Source organism: Sphaeramia orbicularis, chromosome 24, assembly GCF_902148855.1.
Source record: "Sphaeramia orbicularis chromosome 24, fSphaOr1.1, whole genome shotgun sequence".
In the NCBI taxonomy this organism is placed as follows: Eukaryota; Metazoa; Chordata; class Actinopteri; order Kurtiformes; family Apogonidae; genus Sphaeramia; species Sphaeramia orbicularis.
In genome coordinates, this window is record NC_043979.1 from 10,815,324 (window position 1) to 10,834,116 (window position 18,793).

The following is an 18,793-nucleotide window of genomic DNA, read 5'->3' on the forward strand; positions in this document are numbered from 1 at the left end:
TACATAAACTGTAAATGCTATACTTGGGTCTGAATTCTTCATTAATTAAACTCCACAGGCCCATCCTCAACCCTATTTCTGAGTAATGACACCAGAAAGTTAGTTTTGAGCGCTGGCCCTTTAAATCCAAATGAGTCACTTCACGCCCCACCCCCTCCACGTTGTTGACTGTGCTTTCTGTCCTGTTCAGCCACTTGTGTTACTTTGTTAATACAACCAACAACTGAACATTTTAGGTAATCAGCTTGAAGTTTGGACATATTTTCAGTTTTTACTACAACCACTGCTGCTGAGAAACAGTGATGGGGTACTTGGAGAAATCTTCATCCAAAGTCTTGACCTTATATGTGCAAATGTCGTGACATAACTAGTAATAAAATGTAACAAAATAAGCAGGAATTGAAACGGGTAGTAGAAATCCACTAGATTTTTGCCAGAATGAATATAAAGATAGCTTTGCAGCACCTGGAGTTTTCAAATTCAAAATTTTGAACTGTTAGGGTCCCCAAACACACAAATAAAGGTACCAAAGATGAATAAAAGTGGATTTAGCAAAATATGTCCCCTTTAAGCTAGGTTTACATTATTTTCCCAGTGGCCACCCGGTTTTGTTACATAAATGGTGCACTACATTTGGGCCAAACGGGGCTGCTGTGGCCACCACGAACATAATGTAAACCTAGCTTTAAAAATCTGGCCCGGCATCCGAATCCACAGCCATGCTGCTCTGTGTTTTCCTCTGTTACACTACACAGCGTACACATACCTCAATACTGACATGCTCAAGACCCAGCGAATTGACTGCTGAATTTGTTGCCAACTCTTTTGAGAATTGATTTGGATTGATTTAATCGATTCATTGTTGCAGCACTAAAATTAACCGTAGATTACTTGTTGACATGAGATTATTTTATTTTAAAAATTACTAAATGACATTCTCCAAAATAATATTGTCATAAAGAGTATGATTTGCCACCTAGGGATGTAGGTGACATAGCAGAATATGTGACCATAGATATATTTTTTAATGTCACAACAATATATTTAAAGTTACCCTTTGTAAAAGTCTCAAGTTAAGAATTTTGGCTGTTGACCTTTTGTTTTGTTTTGTTTTTTTTACAGGCAGAACTGACCATATTTTCATAAGAAAATGGGGCAAGGAAAAATAAATTTTTGAAACTTGCTTGTCTGTCAGTAAATTTAATTTGATAAGCTAAAGCTCCTAGTCACATTTAGCACATTGTTGAGCTTTCAGTCACATCTGTAGACAGCTAAACCTCTATTATTCCTAGAATCTTGATACATTGATATGGGGTAGCTGCAATTGTTTAGTCTTGCGTAGCTGACATCTAATTGGCCAAATGTTCACATGCTAACTGAAATGTGTGTATTTGTAAATGCAACGATTTCTCATATTCATTATAACAGTCTTCTGCATTGTGTATACACATTTTACTGGTTAGTAATTACTGCAGGAATAATTTACAAAAGGCCCAAAAATAGATTGATTAGAAGGTCCACATAAAGCCAGTGAAACGCCTGGGACTGTTTTTTAGAGATGGAGAATTGGAGTCTGCCATTCTTATGACATTTTAAGGTGTTTCTGCATCAACTTTAGCTGCCAGCCTTGGTGGTCGCCTCTTAGTAGAGAACTCAGGAGATGCTGCAACTTAGCAAGCACATTTGCCAGTTATTTATATGACTGTTGGGACTACAGAGGTCGGAAGTCTTACAGTGCAACAGTTGGATGGCAGTAATAACAGTCTGGTCTAAGGTCAGACAGAGAAAACATGACAAACGTCTATTTTGGTAAGGCCTCATGAAAATTTATAAGGTTATGATTGCATGGAGCCATTCAAGGATTTTTTTTTTTTTCTTTTTCACAAAACTCAGCATAGAGCAGAGACTGAGATACGGGAACAGAGTCACAGACAAACAGAGTTAAAAACAGCCAAAGAGAGAGACAGAGACAGCAGACTGAGATGCAGATAAAAACAGACACAGGAAAGCAGAGTACAGAAAAATACTGGAGTCAAAAAGGGAGGCGAGAGAGCTTTGAGTGCAGGATGTTTTGATTTCATCCTTTCATTGTCAGTGAGCAGGCAGAGAATTGGTGCGGTGTGTGACATTGTGGAGCTCTGGTGAATGGAACAGTGTGCACCAGCATCCTGCCTGTTAGAATGCTCCCTTTAGGAGTCTGTGCCTAGGGGTGCTCACTAAGACCAGCACCTAAAACCAGCAATGTTAGTGTTAGAGGTTGGGTGCTCACTAAAGTTGATGAAAAATTGTCATATAAATGATTAATTGCAATTAAAGGTTTGTCCTATTTATATTCATTTTATGTGATTAGTAAAGTATAAGTCCAGCAATAAATAACTTCTACGCATACAGAACACCTAATGGAGAATGTGAATCATGAGTATTGAAAACAAGCAAAAACAAAAATCACATTTCATTTTATCTTCAAGAGTTTTTAAAATTGCTCAGATTTGTGTTTAATAGCTTAGATATACAGAGAAATGTTTGTTAATGACAGCTATCAATACACAGCAAAAGTCTTTGAACACTGTAAAATCCCTTGTGTCTTAGAAATTAGTCATATTTCTGTTCTCAGAAGTAATACCATCTTGTTAGGCCTGTTTTTCGTTAGAAAAGTAATCTAAAGTATACCTAACTTTGTCTCAAAATATTTAAGATAATTTTTAACTAGATTTAACCAGTAACAAGCAACTGTGGTTTACATAATATCACAGCAAAGCTAAGTTTGTTTTCTTTATTTTAAGGTACAGCTTCTCATTATTTAGACTATTAAGTCTGGCAAAAACAAGTATGTTTTCATTACTTTGCAATAAGCACATTTGCTTTAATTTTGAAAGTTTTTTTTCCAGTCAGGTCCCAGATAGTTTTCAGAAATCTAGCCAAGAAACTTTACCTCACTGACATCTTATTTATTTTTTGTAATTATAAGACAGTCTCTTTCTTTGTAAGAATATTTTACTTATTTGTTGGAGGCCTGTTTTTTTTTTTTTTTTTTTTTTTGGTAGTGATGTTATTTAAAGAGCACCATTCACATCTCAAACAGTAGAGATTAATGTGGAAGTGACATCTCTATGGACGTCATCCAGATGTTTTTATACAGATTAATGAAGAGAATTACAATTGGTTAGCTGATATAACTGTTGTAAGGTAATTATGTAATAATTGTGACAGGCCTAGAGAGATGCTGGGTTTCCAATGGCAAACTCAATTAAAGATATGGTATCAGGCTGAGTCGTGAGAAATCAGCCATCATTAGACATTATGTCACTGCTTGATGCATTGGGTAAATCTGAAACGCAAATATGGCCTTGGCTACATGTTTGAGCTTCTATCGAAGGAGATTTTAGACCTCATCAAGTCAGAGAGGGAGGATAAGATGAAGGAACAGAGAGGAAAGGACAAAAACAGCCAGTCTTGCCAAGAACTGTTCCCTCCCCTCCCCTCTCCACCCGAACCCCAGTCCTTCACTCTTCCTCCTCCACTCCTCCTCTCCTCTGGTGAGGGATCACTAGGGGAAATCCAAACATTGCAGGAATGTTATCATTGTATTGCATTAGCAGCATTCCCCAGCTTGTTTAATAGACTACAGACCCCTTCTGTTGCATGGACTGGATAGCTTGCACATGGACAGACTCCTATTCGTCTGTTTACTTATCTGTATTTATGTGCTGTTGAAGTATTTCTCTGTCCTTAAATTTTACATGTCATATATTAATGGAGATTGTGATCACTGCCATCACTCCTCCAGTCTGCCCTCTCCACCTTCTGTCCTTTCCACTGGCTCCTTCCTTTTCAGTTTCCTTTTCATCTTCCAGCAGCTGTTTTGTACCCTCTGTATGCTAAATAATTTCTGAGTGACGGCTAATTTCCTCCTCTTTCTAGCCTCTCTAGCAGTGGTTCCTTTTCCCATCTTTTCTATGGGGATGTACCACTGATTTGCATAGGAAAATCAGATAATGAGTAAATACTGCAATGATTGAACAGCTGTTACTGTCCTTTTGTAACTTTATGTTTACACATCATTTTTAATGAATAGCAATTGAAAATATTTAAACTATTTCAGTCACGTCTTTTAGTATTGGAAACATGATAAGACAAAGAAATGTGCAGATACTTTGCTGAAAAAAAATCACAAATTAATCTTTATATTTTCCTCTTGGGCTGTGTTGTTAATGTTTCTCTCATTTCTTTGCAGGCGTTGCTGCCACAGACATGATTAAAAATCTTTTAACCTACTATCTCTTCTACTGTCTGTGCAGGTTGCAGTCGTAAAAGTGAGAAACACTGACAAGGTATTCGCTATGAAGATTCTGAACAAGTGGGAGATGCTGAAGCGAGCTGAGGTGAGTGTCCTTCGATACTTGGTCAATGTGTTGTCGGCGATAAACAGTTGCAAAAGACAATGAATTGTTTAAAAGTCTGCCATTAAAAGAGCCCGCAGTTCTCATCTGCTCCCCAAATCAGGAGTTCATTGACAAGACGCTTGCAGAACATGTCACCGCCTGAGCCACATTGAGCTGCTGATGCATGTTTTTCTCATCGACCTCTCCCTGACAGTCTGACATTCCTGTCCGTCCCCTGGGTTTTCAGACCTTCATGCCTCATACGTCATAGGCCAAAAGTGTTCCCTGCTGTGTGTGTGCAAAAAGCTGGACATGAGAAATGCTGTAGAACGACAGATCCACTGTAGTCGGTTAACATCAAAACTCAGAGGATATGTTACACGCTTGCATTTAGTTGACTTTCCTTCCTTTTCAGCACAAGTTAAGGTGTCAGTTTTGGATGTAGTGTTGATTTACTTGCTAAATTGAGTTACCATTCATAAAACAATATTAGGAAATTTGAGTTTGACAGAAAACCTGGCTCAAATTAAGGCATGCGGTTAAACCACATAAGCGTATGTGGCACTGATTATCTGTACATCACATGAGAAGCTGGTCACCAAGAAAACTCATGCCCCCCAGTCATCTACTCCAACCAAAACTTTGTACCAAGGTTGTCATTATATCAGTGACACCGGATGCTGCAGCTGGAGGAGTTGTTTTCTTTTGTAAAGCTGAGAAATAACAGGGTCTGTAGAAAGCAGGTTACACTATCTGTGAAAATGCCTGTATTTCAATTTCACAAATGAGCCGCTGTTTATAAGTGTAAAGCCAAGTTTTATTTCAGTTTACACTGTGGTAATATCAGGGGTTTCAAAACCATTATAAGCCTAAACTGCAAACTATACTGAGCCCTGACCATATAGAAGTCTGAAATGAGATTATATTGTGTGTTTTGCCAATACCAAATACAATTTTAAATGGGAAAACTAGCTTAAGATGGTATGCAACAACTACTTTGCAATATGAGTACTTTCTAGTTTCATTATCAGTAGGCATTTGGGTGCATTTTTTATTCTGTAGTCTGTCAGAACTAAAAGTGTTTGGTCATTCCACAAGTTTTGCTGCCACTAAATTAAAAAAAACAAACAAAAAAGAACATGTTGAGTGAAGACAGGGTGATAACCAGCTCTTCACATTGTCTTTTCTACACTAGAGATGTTTATATGGGCATAATGCTCACTCCTGGGGCAGGGTCATAGGTGAAAAAAAAAAAAAAAATCACAGCTTGATATAATTATCCAATTTGGCAATCTGCAACATATAGCTTTGTTATTTTTACACTTATAAGTGAAAGACTTGTAGATGTCATGAATGATTACCAAAACTCATGCAGGTGAAAGTTGAGCAACACTAGTACTGACAGAGTCTACAAACAACATGTGTTCTCTGTAAAGCACCGTATGATGGGCTAAGTTAAAATGAATGTGTGACTGAGTGGGAGAAAGCCGTAGAAGTCAAACACTAAAGCTAATCTCTGCCCCACAAAAAACAACGCAGCACTGAAGTCCTTCAAACCTAAAGAGAACACTGTACATACTAGAACATATAGATGGCAGTAATTGATTTTTCTGCTGGAAATGTCTAAACAAAACACTAGAATGTCTTTTTATAATGTCTGATTATAAAATGTGTTGTCTCTCTCCAGACGGCATGTTTTCGGGAGGAGCGTGACGTGTTAGTTAATGGGGACTGCCAGTGGATCACCACTCTGCACTATGCCTTCCAGGACGACAATAACTTGGTAAGATATGCGTGTCGGCCTCTTCTCTTGATCCATATTCTGTATCCTTGTTCTTCCCGCAGCTGCTGGTTGTCTCCAAAAATTCTTGCTTTATGTGCAATGTTTGTGCACTATCAAACCATAGATGTTAAGATACAAAGGCATGCCCACAGTTTTCTACTGTTAGTCTCAAAGCAGCTCCACCTGTCATTTTCAGCCTCTCACTCAGCAGTTCATTTTTAGAATACAGTACCACCTCTGTATGATGGCTGCAAATCTGCCACACTGACCAGCACATTCATTTCATCCCACAAACACAACAGATCAAGAGTTGTAGGACATTGGGTAACAGATGCAACCCGAGCCAAACACAACATTTCTATATAAAAGTAAAAGAATGGCTTTGGAGTGGTGCTTTCAGTGGCTGCTGGAGATACCGCTTTCTCCTCCAACATGACTCCAACATGACAGTCCTCTCACCCTGACCCCGGGTTCAGATGCCAGGACCGCTAGCCATTCCATTTCCCACATTCTCACAACAGATGCTTTACTCTGGACACTCCCCAAGGTTTAAAAAAAAAAAACTGTACAGTGCCCATGCATGTTTCTATTTATAGGAAAGCTTTAAAAAGTTAGGAACTATTTAAGCACTTGCAGCCTCACTGCTCCTTCTAGAGTAATAATACTGTGAGAAAAAGTAAGAGCAGGGGTAAGAGTGCAGGATAAAGACATATTTTCATCTTTCTTTGTTGCCTTCCTTTACTGCTCTCCTAAAATCGAACATCTCTGATCTTTTATTCTCTGAAATGCAGCCTAGCCCATAACTAATAGATTATGCGGCGATGGTTTTAAGGGTCAGTAGCTAGAAATGGATGTACATCTCAGTTGGTAGCAGTGTGGGTGGGGAGATAAAGCACACTGAGATGTCAGAAAAAATAGTGGTTAGCTTAAGCATGAATGTGTCATATTATTTAAAGGCACTTGAGGAATTCTTTTGACTTTAAATGACAAAATAATTCCAGAAGATGGATTTTACATACATAACATAACATAAAAAAATGGAAGTCCTACAATATGTACATGTGTTATAAGCTGTCACAAATTATCAACATTTTTACAGTTACCAGTTTTGTTATTTATTCTAATTCATTAAAATAAAGTAATAGCACTGATAAGAGAAATATAACAAATAGTAGACTCAACACTCCAGACTAAAATTAGAAAAGATTAATTTATGAACTTATTTATTAACCCTCTAGTTCAGTATAAAAGATGACGATTAGGAATGAGGATTTCAAGCAACAATAATCTTCAGTAATTACTGGTTATGTCATATCTTAGAGGGGGCTACTGATGAACATGCAGTATTTACATGAAGAAAGTAAATGAGTATTTCATACTCATTTGGCCGTCTGACAGCAGAAGTACGAAATCCGTAATCGTGAACAGCATAGTGAGTTCAGGTGGATTCAAGCATGTGTAAACACATCCTCCAGGCATGGACTACCTGTAAGAGCAACAGGTAACACTGGACAGTGAAAGACCAAAACACTGGTAACTAAGAAAGGCTAAAAACAATTAGCCACTGGGATTTGTCCCATTATACCTCGTGGCTGCTGCTGCCAGGCACAAAGGGAATAAATATGCTTTGTGTTGAATTACTCTAAAATTTGACACCAAGATTTTCCATTTTCAATTTTAAACTAATAACACATATCACTTGTTGATGTCCTTGGTTATTAATAATCCATTTTGGACCCTGAAAGACATATTGGTCAGCCCTGATGTACCATAATAAAAACTGAACAATTCAAAATACTAAAACATCCTTCATCTGAAGTAGCCTAGTTATCGTTTTTCAAAACATCTTTGAAAAATGCTTGTGCCTCTTCCATTGTGTGTGTGTGTGTATGTATATATATATATATATGTATATATATATATATATATATATATATATATATATATATATATATATATATTTAACTATCACACTTTCACTGTGCATAGTGTAGATTTGAAGCTGTAATTTAAACATGGTTCAACAAACTTGTGTATATCTTGATTTGCCAACTACAATGGAGAGATAACTTGCATTATAGACATGCTTAACATGTCTAACTATAGCCATGTAAGCAGTTATTAAAACTCAAAATTGACTCTGGGATTAACCAGTGAGATGGCAACAGAAAATGTAATTATAACTTGAACATACTTGTGTCCCTGTCCATTGGAAAACTCACCTCAGCAAAGAAGTTATTGTAGGAAACTTGCTTTTGCATTGTTACTGGTGATGGGAGGTCAGACTAATACCTGTGCAACAGAGCAGAGATCTGTCCAGTCACCTTAAAACCATTGCTGCTTTGATTCTGTTTTGTTTTCCACTTCCTGTAATCGATTATCCTGTATTTATGTAGTGTATCAGCTGTGTAGCTCATGCTTCTTGTCTATTTGTCTCCAGTACCTGGTCATGGACTACTATGTGGGTGGTGACCTCCTGACTCTGCTTAGTAAATTTGAGGACCGGCTGCCGGAGGAAATGGCCAAGTTCTACCTGGCTGAGATGGTCGTGGCCATAGACTCTGTTCACCAGCTACACTACGTCCACAGGTGAGCGTGTGTGTGTGAACATCTGTCTGGAGTTATAAACATTTGAACGTGTGTCTGTAATTATTTTTTTGGACAGGAACAGCATGTACACTAAAACGTGATGATGGACGTTCAGTGGATTGGATTTACATTATTCTCGCTGTGTGGGCAGTTTTTCAACTGTGGGGAGTCACTGCAGTTAAATGAAAATAAATGAAACTTTAACAGTGCGTGTGTGCATGTTTGTCTTCAGTCATCACTGAGAGTAATAATAATAGAGTATTTTAGCTTGTGTTGCTGTCTGTTATCACTTTCCTGGTGTTCATACCCATCTGAGGTTAGGTTTGTTTGTGTGTGAAAGAGGCAGGATTTTAATGCATTAGAAATTAACTTTTGCAGTCCAAGTGGTGTCGTTCCAGAGTTGGTTGTCATGTCAGTGCTTATGGCTTCCCCTCCTGTTTCCAGTTACAGACACCGCAGTCACTCTCACTCATTTCATGGAATTTAACACAAACCACCTCAAAACGGACTATTCACAGGCTGCAGACCCTTTAAAAACCATTTACTCCTCTGGTGTAAATGCCAAAAAGAATCTGTCAGCCATTGAAGATGCCCTTGGGAAAAAGGAAGTTAAACTATGCCAGACAGGAAGTGGTCACATCAGCATGTTAGCATAATTACAGCGTCCCTTTTTTTCACTAGGGACTTGTGACAGCGATTTTTTTCTTGAGGATGGATGGAGGGAAAGATGAAGGATGGATAGACAACAAGTGAGGGCCACAAAAGGGGGAGATAAAGCAGAAAGGAAGGGGAGGAGGAGGAGAAGGAGGGGGTGACTTCTTTTTGGGTGTGCCCGTTGTTGCAGTGGTCTCTTGTTCAGCAGACTTTAGAGAAGGCAACACAGCTATAGAGACATGTAGATCTAAATGTATAAGTACAGAAAGAGGAGAGAGTGGGGAGCCACTAATTACATGGTGTTATCTGGGGGCCGTGGGCGGGGGCTGGCAGAGCTGGAGCACCGCATGAAAAGGAAAAAGGGACAAGGAGGAGGGGACAGCGCCGTTTCTCTTTAAGTCCCCTTGTGGACACTTTGGGACAGTAATGAGGGGGTATGAGATATGTATGTGTGTGGGTGGGGGGTGTGGTGCTTTTACCTCGCCCCCATATGTACCAACCAGCCCCCCCACCCCTAAAATTCCTCCTTTGCTCTCCCTGTTTCCTCCATCTCATGGGAGATTTCATAGACTTTGCTTTGTAGAGGGTGGAGACAGCTGAGCCGGTCCCCTGAGGAGGGTGGGTCCTACTGGCAGGGCTGGTCTGATGAGTGTGTGTTTTCTGGTGCACGTGTGTGAGGGTGTGTGTTTATCTTAGTAATCTTGTGTCTGTGTCTGGTGTGTTTCATGCTCTTATGACTAAGTTACAGGACAATACATTATCCCTATAATTTAAAGACTCTAATGTCTATTAAGTTGAACAGCAACTACACTGTGTTCATGCTCACTTTCAGTTGCACCATCCAGGCCACTAATTACAAATAAAAATCAGCAGGGTGTGGCTGCACAGCAATTTTTCTCTTGAGGCACATGTTCGATGACATGTATATAATGATGCATAATGACAGTTTCTCCTGGGAAAGTTCAGATTTTAAATCAAGGACTTATATAAGTAGATGCTGTATTGGTCGCTTTAGCCCGTTACTGTGATATGTCATCACATCTGTCATTTTGGACATATATACTGGGGTAGGGCTGTTTTTCTGGATATAATGCACTATTGCTTTTACAATTCTCACTAGCATTGGGCAATGTGATGGTATGGTGCATGTTAAAGCCAGTAGAAATGGTGGTCTCAGTTGAAGCAGGACTTTGATGATTACCAGGCTCTGGTTTGTTCTGACACTTACTGTATTCATTTGGAACCTTGAAGAACCTTCTGTTTTAAATCTTTGGTTTTACTCTGAGTATCATCTCATGGCAATCAGTTATTTTTGATTTTATGTAAATTCCTAACATGTAAGAGAAGAAATTACTTAAATAGGAAGATATATGGTTATTTTAAACCATTTGTTTGTTGAATTTATTGAATAACCCCTTCATGACACATAGTGTTACTGTGATATAAAATTACTTGAACCACTATACAAGATTTCAGCCATATTGATTTTGGCTGCTAGTTTCAAATGTGTTATCTACATGCTGCAGAACAGGTGTTTGATACTAAACCTTCGTGTTTGAATATTAAATGACTCAGAAATTGGCTTAGAAATGTGAACATTACAAATTACAGCCCAATCTTTATGGTCTTTGCCAAGTTCTTCAATACCTCTCTTTTGTTTCTGTTGAATTGTTAAAGTGTAAAACAGCGATTTTTCAACTTAATGGAATCGGTTATCACCAATAAACAACCACTCTCAAGCACATGCTTCATACAGGCTTATTCATCATATTGAACCTTTAACAAATAGTACAACAACAGATGGTCCAGATAGTAGTACATCTGAATCCATCTCAGCTGTTGCATAGCTACGGGGGTTTAGTATTGCCTTTGTGATGGGTTTAAGCAGTTCATTTCCTCTATTTTTGACTCACATGTTCAGTCTGATGGATTCTCAAAATTTGCTCTTCTTTTTATATCATATATCTCTTCAAAGGAGTTCCAGAGTTGAAGGATCATCTTCATGCTATTTCCATGTAATTGCTATCTTGGACACTCTTAGTATGACCTTAGATCATCTTATAAGGTATTGGTCATAATGTTTAACATTTCCCTGTGTCATATGGCCTAAATATAGAATTGCACATGGTTTATGTAACTCATAAACTAAAATTATTCTTGAACTCTTCCCATACTTCACTCTAAAACATCATAATCTTCTGACAGACCCAGAAGACATGAATATAATCAACATTCTCACACAGCCTCAGGCACCATGTGAAGAAGAATCAGATTATATTTTTCCAGCAGCATTCTCTGCATATTTTAGAGATGGCACATATGTACTGCACCGTCATCTTGAGATACTTGTGTTTTGAGTTCCTCTTCAAATTTATGCTTGATGAAGACTTTTAAAATACAAGAGAGTTTACATACTCTGATGCAATATTTAGAGGCATAGGAGCAGTGTATTTTATCAAACAGGACTCCTCCTTTTTTTCTTTTTCTTTTTTTTAATAAGGGTAACCAATTATAATCCTACAAACACTCAACTAGACATTCATTATGTTGACATCAATGGCTCATATTGTGCACTGTGCTGGTTTGTAAGGAACTTCTGTAGGAAAGTATCTGCACTACAAGCTGCTGCATCATATTGATTTGCTTTGCCATCAATAATAAAGTATAACAACATCTCATAAGGCCAACCCGACTTGACTTTTTGGTGCAGCTAATCTTAGTGATATGTAATCTGAATTATATCATTTTCACCCTTTCAGTGTCTGTTTTTTTCCCGTCTTTCTTTTCTGAAGTGTCTGACCTTGCCACAGTGGTCAAATACTTTAAAATTCAAATGATATGTTTCCAATCCCGTTGACACTGATGAAGTTGAAAAGAGCCCAGATGAAAGAATTAAAGAGCACAAGAGCTTTCAGGTCAACCTTCTGTCCCCCTTCAGCCAAGTCCCTTGAGACAGAGTGTGTTAGGAAGACTGTGGGTGTGTATTTGTGTGTATGTTCACTTATTCAGTGGTCAGTGATCTGCATGGCCTCCCAGAGGGGCCTGGCCAACGTTTCAATAGGCCAACTCAGCATGGCTTTGTGCTCCTTTGCACCACATCTGTCTGCCCTAAGAATGGGTCAGTGTGTGTGTGTGTGTGTGTGTGTGTGTGTGCGTGCGTGCGTGTGTGTTGGAAACACCATGTTAGATAAGGGTGAATCTGATAGAATGAGCAGAGATGTGGGGGTTGGTACAAAGGGACAGTAGTGTGTGTGTGGATATAATGAGAAAGGGTATTTGTGTTAATTGAGAGAGGAAGCATCATAGTTTTCCCTACTCACATAAAATAGTCATGTGACAGTCAACATCTGTTCATCCTACTGTACACTTACTGTGCAATTATGCACGTATGTGTGTGTGCTTTTGTTGTTCTATTGATTTTAGCCTTATGTGTTTTTTTTACTATTGATCAGTGCCATGTGTCTCTTCACAGTCCACTGATCCAAGAGAGAATGACACACATGCGCACACGCACTTCATCGTTTATCAAAGAGCTTCCTCTCCAGTATTAAATATCACTAACTTTTTTGGTGTCAGGTGTTGTTGAGGTGGATCAAATTGGACACACATCCAAGGTTATAATTAATGAAAACTAATAAAATAACCAAAGGAGAAGGGAGTGAAACACGGTATTGTGTGAACTAAAGTAAGCTATAATCATAGATGAAATGTGTTTAGTGTCATCCATCAGTTTTTTTCATACATAAAACTATTAACGCACCTAAACCCAGTGACTGATACACATCTTTTGTGGTCCTATTTCTGTTATCTTTATAGTGTTTTATGTGATGTTTTATTGAGATAATGTCACACAATACATGCACTGACCTTTTTAACAAATACAACAGATGACAAAGAAATACTAAGTAAAGTATTAAAAAAAAAGCAAAACTGAAACTAGATGAAAATAAACTAATTAAAAATAAAGTCTAAACAAAAGACAAATATAAACTAATGAAAAACATGTCGTTATCATAATCTCATAAACAATTAACCCATTTATAAATCAGACACCAATGAGAATGGTGGTGAGTGTCAAATGATGCCAGAAGTCACATAGGCAGCCGTTCTTTGAATCATTAGTCAACAAACGCTTGGTTACAGCCATGTGGACATGCGTTGTCTGTGTGGTTTCCAGGTTTGCTGCAGGCAATGGTGTGTGTGTGTGTGTGTGTGTGTGTGTCTGTGTGTGTGTGTGTTATAAGGTGGAGTCCAGATGGCCCTCACAGATGGATGCTGTGGTCTTAGAAGAGATTACCTCCCCTATTTTCGTCTCTGCGTTGCTCCTTAAGACCATAGGAGCCCTGTGACACAGTAGCCCAATTAGCCACACTGACTAGCCTAGCCTAGCATCGCTTAGCATCACAGTCTTTCTGTGCTTTTTATGAGTGCAGCGGTTGATGTGATGTGGCTCTAGTGCTATGAATTAGCTGAAGTTGTCAGTGTGGCTGCCCTCATGAGTTAACTCATCGTCAGAGAAAAGCAGAAAGAAAGATGATGATGAAGAGAGGTGAATAACTTGAAACATCAGAGAAAAAGGAGAGGGTCTTTGAAAGAGGTACAGAAAGGAATAAGCAGTGGCAGACAGATACTTCACCAACTGCAAAATGGTTCATCAGTAGCAACACTAACACTGCCCCCTCCCTTACCCCCATCATGCTGTTTGGCTGCCACACACTAATATATCCAACAAGGCAAGGGTCAGCGCGTGCTGTCTGGTCTTTGGCAAAACAGAAGTCTCCAAAGCAGATTAAGGCCTTTCAGCTGTAGAGACACCTCTGTATATGCATGCACATACACACACCCACGTGCTAAGACAGTCTAGGCCAAGTGTCATTCATGATTTGTAAGGTGTACACTTCCCGTTAAGGTGATCCAGATCCAGTGCGCAGAGGTTGTCAAGTGTAATGTAGAGCCTGCTCACACAAATTTCAGAAAATGAGTGCTGGAAACATGACACTGGTAGGTTTGATGGCTACTATGAGCAGAAAATAAAAATGTAACCAAAAATTAACACTTATATCCAGGTTTTCTAACCTACTAAAAAGAGTCATTAGACCAGGGAAGGAATACAGATTGGACCCTTACACAATAAAAGCAGTTGTGGAATTTGTACCCAGTGTGAAATTAGCTTTAGTCTTTAATGTTACTTAAATTACTTGGTAACTTGTAAGTAGTTTCTAAAGATAAAACACAAGACCGTGACCCTGTTTATAAATGTAAAATATTCTGGTTTTTGCCTTTATTAAAAAAAAAAAAAAAAAAAAAAATCTCTAAAATGTGAAAAAATAAAAATCAAGGTTCTACTCATATTCCCAACGTAGTGCGCCATGGGATTTTGATCATGTTTTTTCCTCCATGTTCAAGTTTTGTTACATAAACACTACATACAGGGGTTGGACAAAATAATGGAAACACCTAACATTGTGGCATCATAGAAGGTCTTTCCATTATTTTGTCCAACCCCTGTAAATAATACACTACGTTTTGGGCAAACGGGGTTGCCATGGCTACCGCGGACATAATTTAAACCTAACCTTAATAATCTGGCCCAGCATCCAAAGCCCCAGCCATGCTGCTCTGTGTTTTCCTCTGTTACACTATACAGTGTGTGGGCATGCCTCAATACTAACAGGCTCAAGACCCAATGAATCGACTGCCGAATTCGTTGCCAACTCTTTTTACAACGATTCGTTGTTGCAGCACTACTGCATACAAAAAGTAACTAAAAGTTGAATAATATCCCATATTTCTTTGGAAAAGTTTACATTCAGAGGAAGCTTTAGTCTGGAATCTGGTGCTACCATGACCTTTATTACATGCAGAATATTGTCATATTCCTTATAACAGTACAGTATTAGTGGACATTTCTTTACAGTTTTTATTGTCTTGTGTGTTTATATACTGAATTTACAGAGCTGAACTGTGATTACTGCAGACTAATGTGGAGGTTTTCCATTAAGGTTTAATGTTTTCCATCCAGAGAAATAGAACTGACAACTGTTCTAAAGATTAGAAAAGCTTCTTAAGGACACATCACATGCTTTTTCCACTGATTCTGCCCAAGTTTATATTCTCTTGCTCAAACCTTACATTATGTGAAGTTTTACTGTCCAAGATAAATATTTTGTGAGAGACAAATATCTTATCTCAGAAATCTCAATCCTTTGCCTCCACTCTTAAGGAGCTCTCTTCATCTTATATGTGTTATTGGTTGTTTTTGTGTTTTTTGTTGTGACATTCCAAGTTGATACTATACCAGATTGGTTGAATGAATGTATGCACCACAGTATGCGGTTTCATTTCCAAAATGCTGTCTACCCATTGTCCAATCTGGAAGTCCTCTAAGAACAGTAGACAAAGACTTCTAGGTAACCTGTGATGTACCCAGTGATTTGCTGAAAAGTGAAGTGTCAGATTCTATATGCATTTTACAGCCCAACATTTACAGCATGAGTCGCATATGTGCACATACTGCTTTAATCAGCATTTTAATAGGTTAGTGATTTAGTGGTGTCTTAGAAGCACAGACATAGAGAACCCCCCCCCCCCCCCCCCCCCCCGCTCCAGCCTGATGAGATGGGACTATTAACACTACTCTAAAATGACAGGGGCTTTTACATGTGCCTTTTGAAGACCTCTGGCTGAAGATGGAAACATCAAAGCTGTCTTTCAAGCCAGTTTACAGTGTTCACAAAAGCAGCCTCCAAAAGTAAAGTTCTGTCGGTGGATGAGAAGAATTTGAGGAAAAAAATGCAAGCATCTCACATGCTTTAACCGATTACCTTCAACTTCCTGCAGCTTCATTGTCTGGCAAAAATTGATTGATTTTGCGAGACTATACTACATCGATTGCTGTCTGTCAGGATGGGCTAAAATTCATGTGACCTCATTTTCACTTTTACAGCGCTTGTTTGAGGCCAAATCTATTTATCTACAAACAGCGTAGTGTTTTAATAGAGCAGCAAAGTGCTAATTGGAGCCACAGTCAGCAGAAAAAGGAGGCTTTTGAAAGCTCAGATAAACTGAGGATGTGCCAGTAGCATAAAACTGTGTAGGTCGTGGAACGTGGGCAGCAGTTGAGGTTTGACTTTTAGCATTAGCATTACAGTGCATGAGTAGGCTTTGGTGTGTGTGTTTGCGTTGGACATGTGGTTTATTATTTTAAGCAGAGCCATGCTCACACCACCAGACAGAAATAGCAACAACTGTCTGTTTTTTTTAACTCAAAAGCCACACATTTGTCTGTGACATTTTTGTGCTACTGCTTGTAGTATAAATGTGTGTGTTTTTGACTGTATAAAGAGTGTTCTGTGTACCCTCCATGCCATGTGTATTGAGCCGTGTCACAGTTGAGTGTGTTGATAAAAGGGCCTCAGACACAGGTCTCGACATGGCCTGCCCTCAGGGGAAATCAGTGGAATGGTCAGACAAGGACAGTCTATATATAGCCAAGATAGTAGGGTACAGTGACGTCTCTATTTCATACCAGTACATACCAGTAACCACTGGGGTGACTTAGGGTTTTTATGACCCCTCAGCTGTGAATTTTAACCAGGTTCAGAAGAATAACGCTGACTCAAGAAAGGCCAAGTGGAAACACAAGGGATGAGACGATTCTTTCAGTAACTAATAAAAGCACACGTGAAAAGTTTCATGTGCTATGGCCATACATTCAGACTCACATGCAGGTTTCCAGAACTAGTCACCCAACATGTAACAATTCTGACACTGACTACTGAACATTTCCATAACACTACCTGTTAGGCATGTAGACGGAGCCCTCACCTGTTATTCCCTCATTCTGGACCCAGAAAAGGTTAGGTATTTATGGGCAGCTAATTGGGATTGTTTGAGCTGACCCTGAGAATGTTACATTTTAATTATCAGGGCTGAGCTCAAACCTGAATATATGATGTATATCTTCATATTTTCCCAGACTGTGTTAAATTTGCAGTTGATTGGAATGTCAGTTGTACACATCACACAAATTCCTGGAGTTTAAAGTGGATTAATTTAATCAAAAAACGTAAATCCACTCTGTAGCCTAGCATTAGTAATGCTACAAACAATCCATGAAACAAATTTCTCTGTAAAATTCCACATTACATTGGTGCTCTGGCCATATGAATTGAATTAGTGAGTAGCAGACATGTGAATGAGTATGAATTAACTTTAAATATTCAACTGACAAGGCCTAAGAAACAAAAAATGTATTCTAAGTTCAATACTTTGTGACTGTACTGCCTGTCTGCAGTATAGGTTGTGGATCCCTACCCCTCCATGTTTTCAGTAGGACTTGGGGTAACCTAAAAACTTCTTCATTACATTGATCTTCAGGTAGTAATTTTTCCTGACAGTCTGATTAAAATCAGGTATTTGACCATATATAAGCAGATGGCTGACGGCTGTATTGACCAGTCACTTTCAAGGGTCAATTAGATGTGTGGGCATTAGGTGACTACTGGTGGACAGACGTCATGACAAGTCATCTCTGCTGCACAGACTCCATCTACATAAGCATCCGCAGGACTTCTTCCTAAATTCTACATGTATCATTACTGTTGTAGGATTATACCAAAGTATGTACAAAAAAGATTGTAAATGGTCATTATTGGTGTCTTCAATCAGTCACTTCATTAAGTGAGTCATGGTTGTGACAGTGTCAGACATAAGAAGAGCCCAAAATAAGTTGATTAATTATGTCTTAGGGTTTGACCTTCATTAGCAAATAGCTGTTTCAGAAAGTTGCAAAACTCACATTTAGCTCCTTAGGCAAATCAACTTGTATCTGAAAGATAGAAAATTCTACTGACTGCAGCCAAGCCACAGTCAGTATCTATACTGTAAACACATCATAAGCAGTAGTAATGGAGAACAGATGCAGGTTGTGAGGACAGTCCACAGTGGCCACCGTATACACATCTGTCAAAGAATGTGTTGTCAGTAACTCCCCCGCCACGGTCCGTCTCCACTCACAAACACAAATAATGTGGATTAAAACAGGAACGGGGGAGTGGGTCTGCAGAGGGCACAGGGACCTTTTTTTTAGCTTGTGGGAGTGGGTTTGTGTGTTGCATACTTCCTCAAAGAGAACACATGCTTATGTGTCTGGGGTCAGACAGAAACAAGGCTGTGCATGTACTCACACGCATACACCCCAAAAAATGTGAGTGCGCACCCAACATTCTCACAAAACTCTCTGTACAGATATTCCCACAACACAGATTCATCTAGTTGCAGTGTTTATCCTTTCTTTTGGAGGGGGAAATTTGGATTTGTCACACAGCTGATAAATGGACAAGAGGAAATTACACTTAATTTAATCACAAATATATCTGGATTG

At 38.8% G+C, this 18,793-nt stretch overlaps 1 protein-coding gene across 11 annotated transcripts in view; it reads left to right on the forward strand.

Moving 5' to 3' along the window:
- Positions 1-18,793, forward strand: part of cdc42bpab (CDC42 binding protein kinase alpha (DMPK-like) b) — a 100,119-nt gene that overhangs the window by 41,655 nt on the left and 39,671 nt on the right. For all 11 annotated transcript variants that reach the window (XM_030129018.1, XM_030129025.1, XM_030129021.1 and 8 more), the window contains exons 3-5: positions 4,299-4,382; positions 6,070-6,165; positions 8,606-8,754. In XM_030129018.1, the coding sequence (XP_029984878.1) occupies positions 4,299-4,382; positions 6,070-6,165; positions 8,606-8,754 (329 nt within the window). The remainder of the gene's footprint in view (positions 1-4,298; positions 4,383-6,069; positions 6,166-8,605; positions 8,755-18,793) is intronic.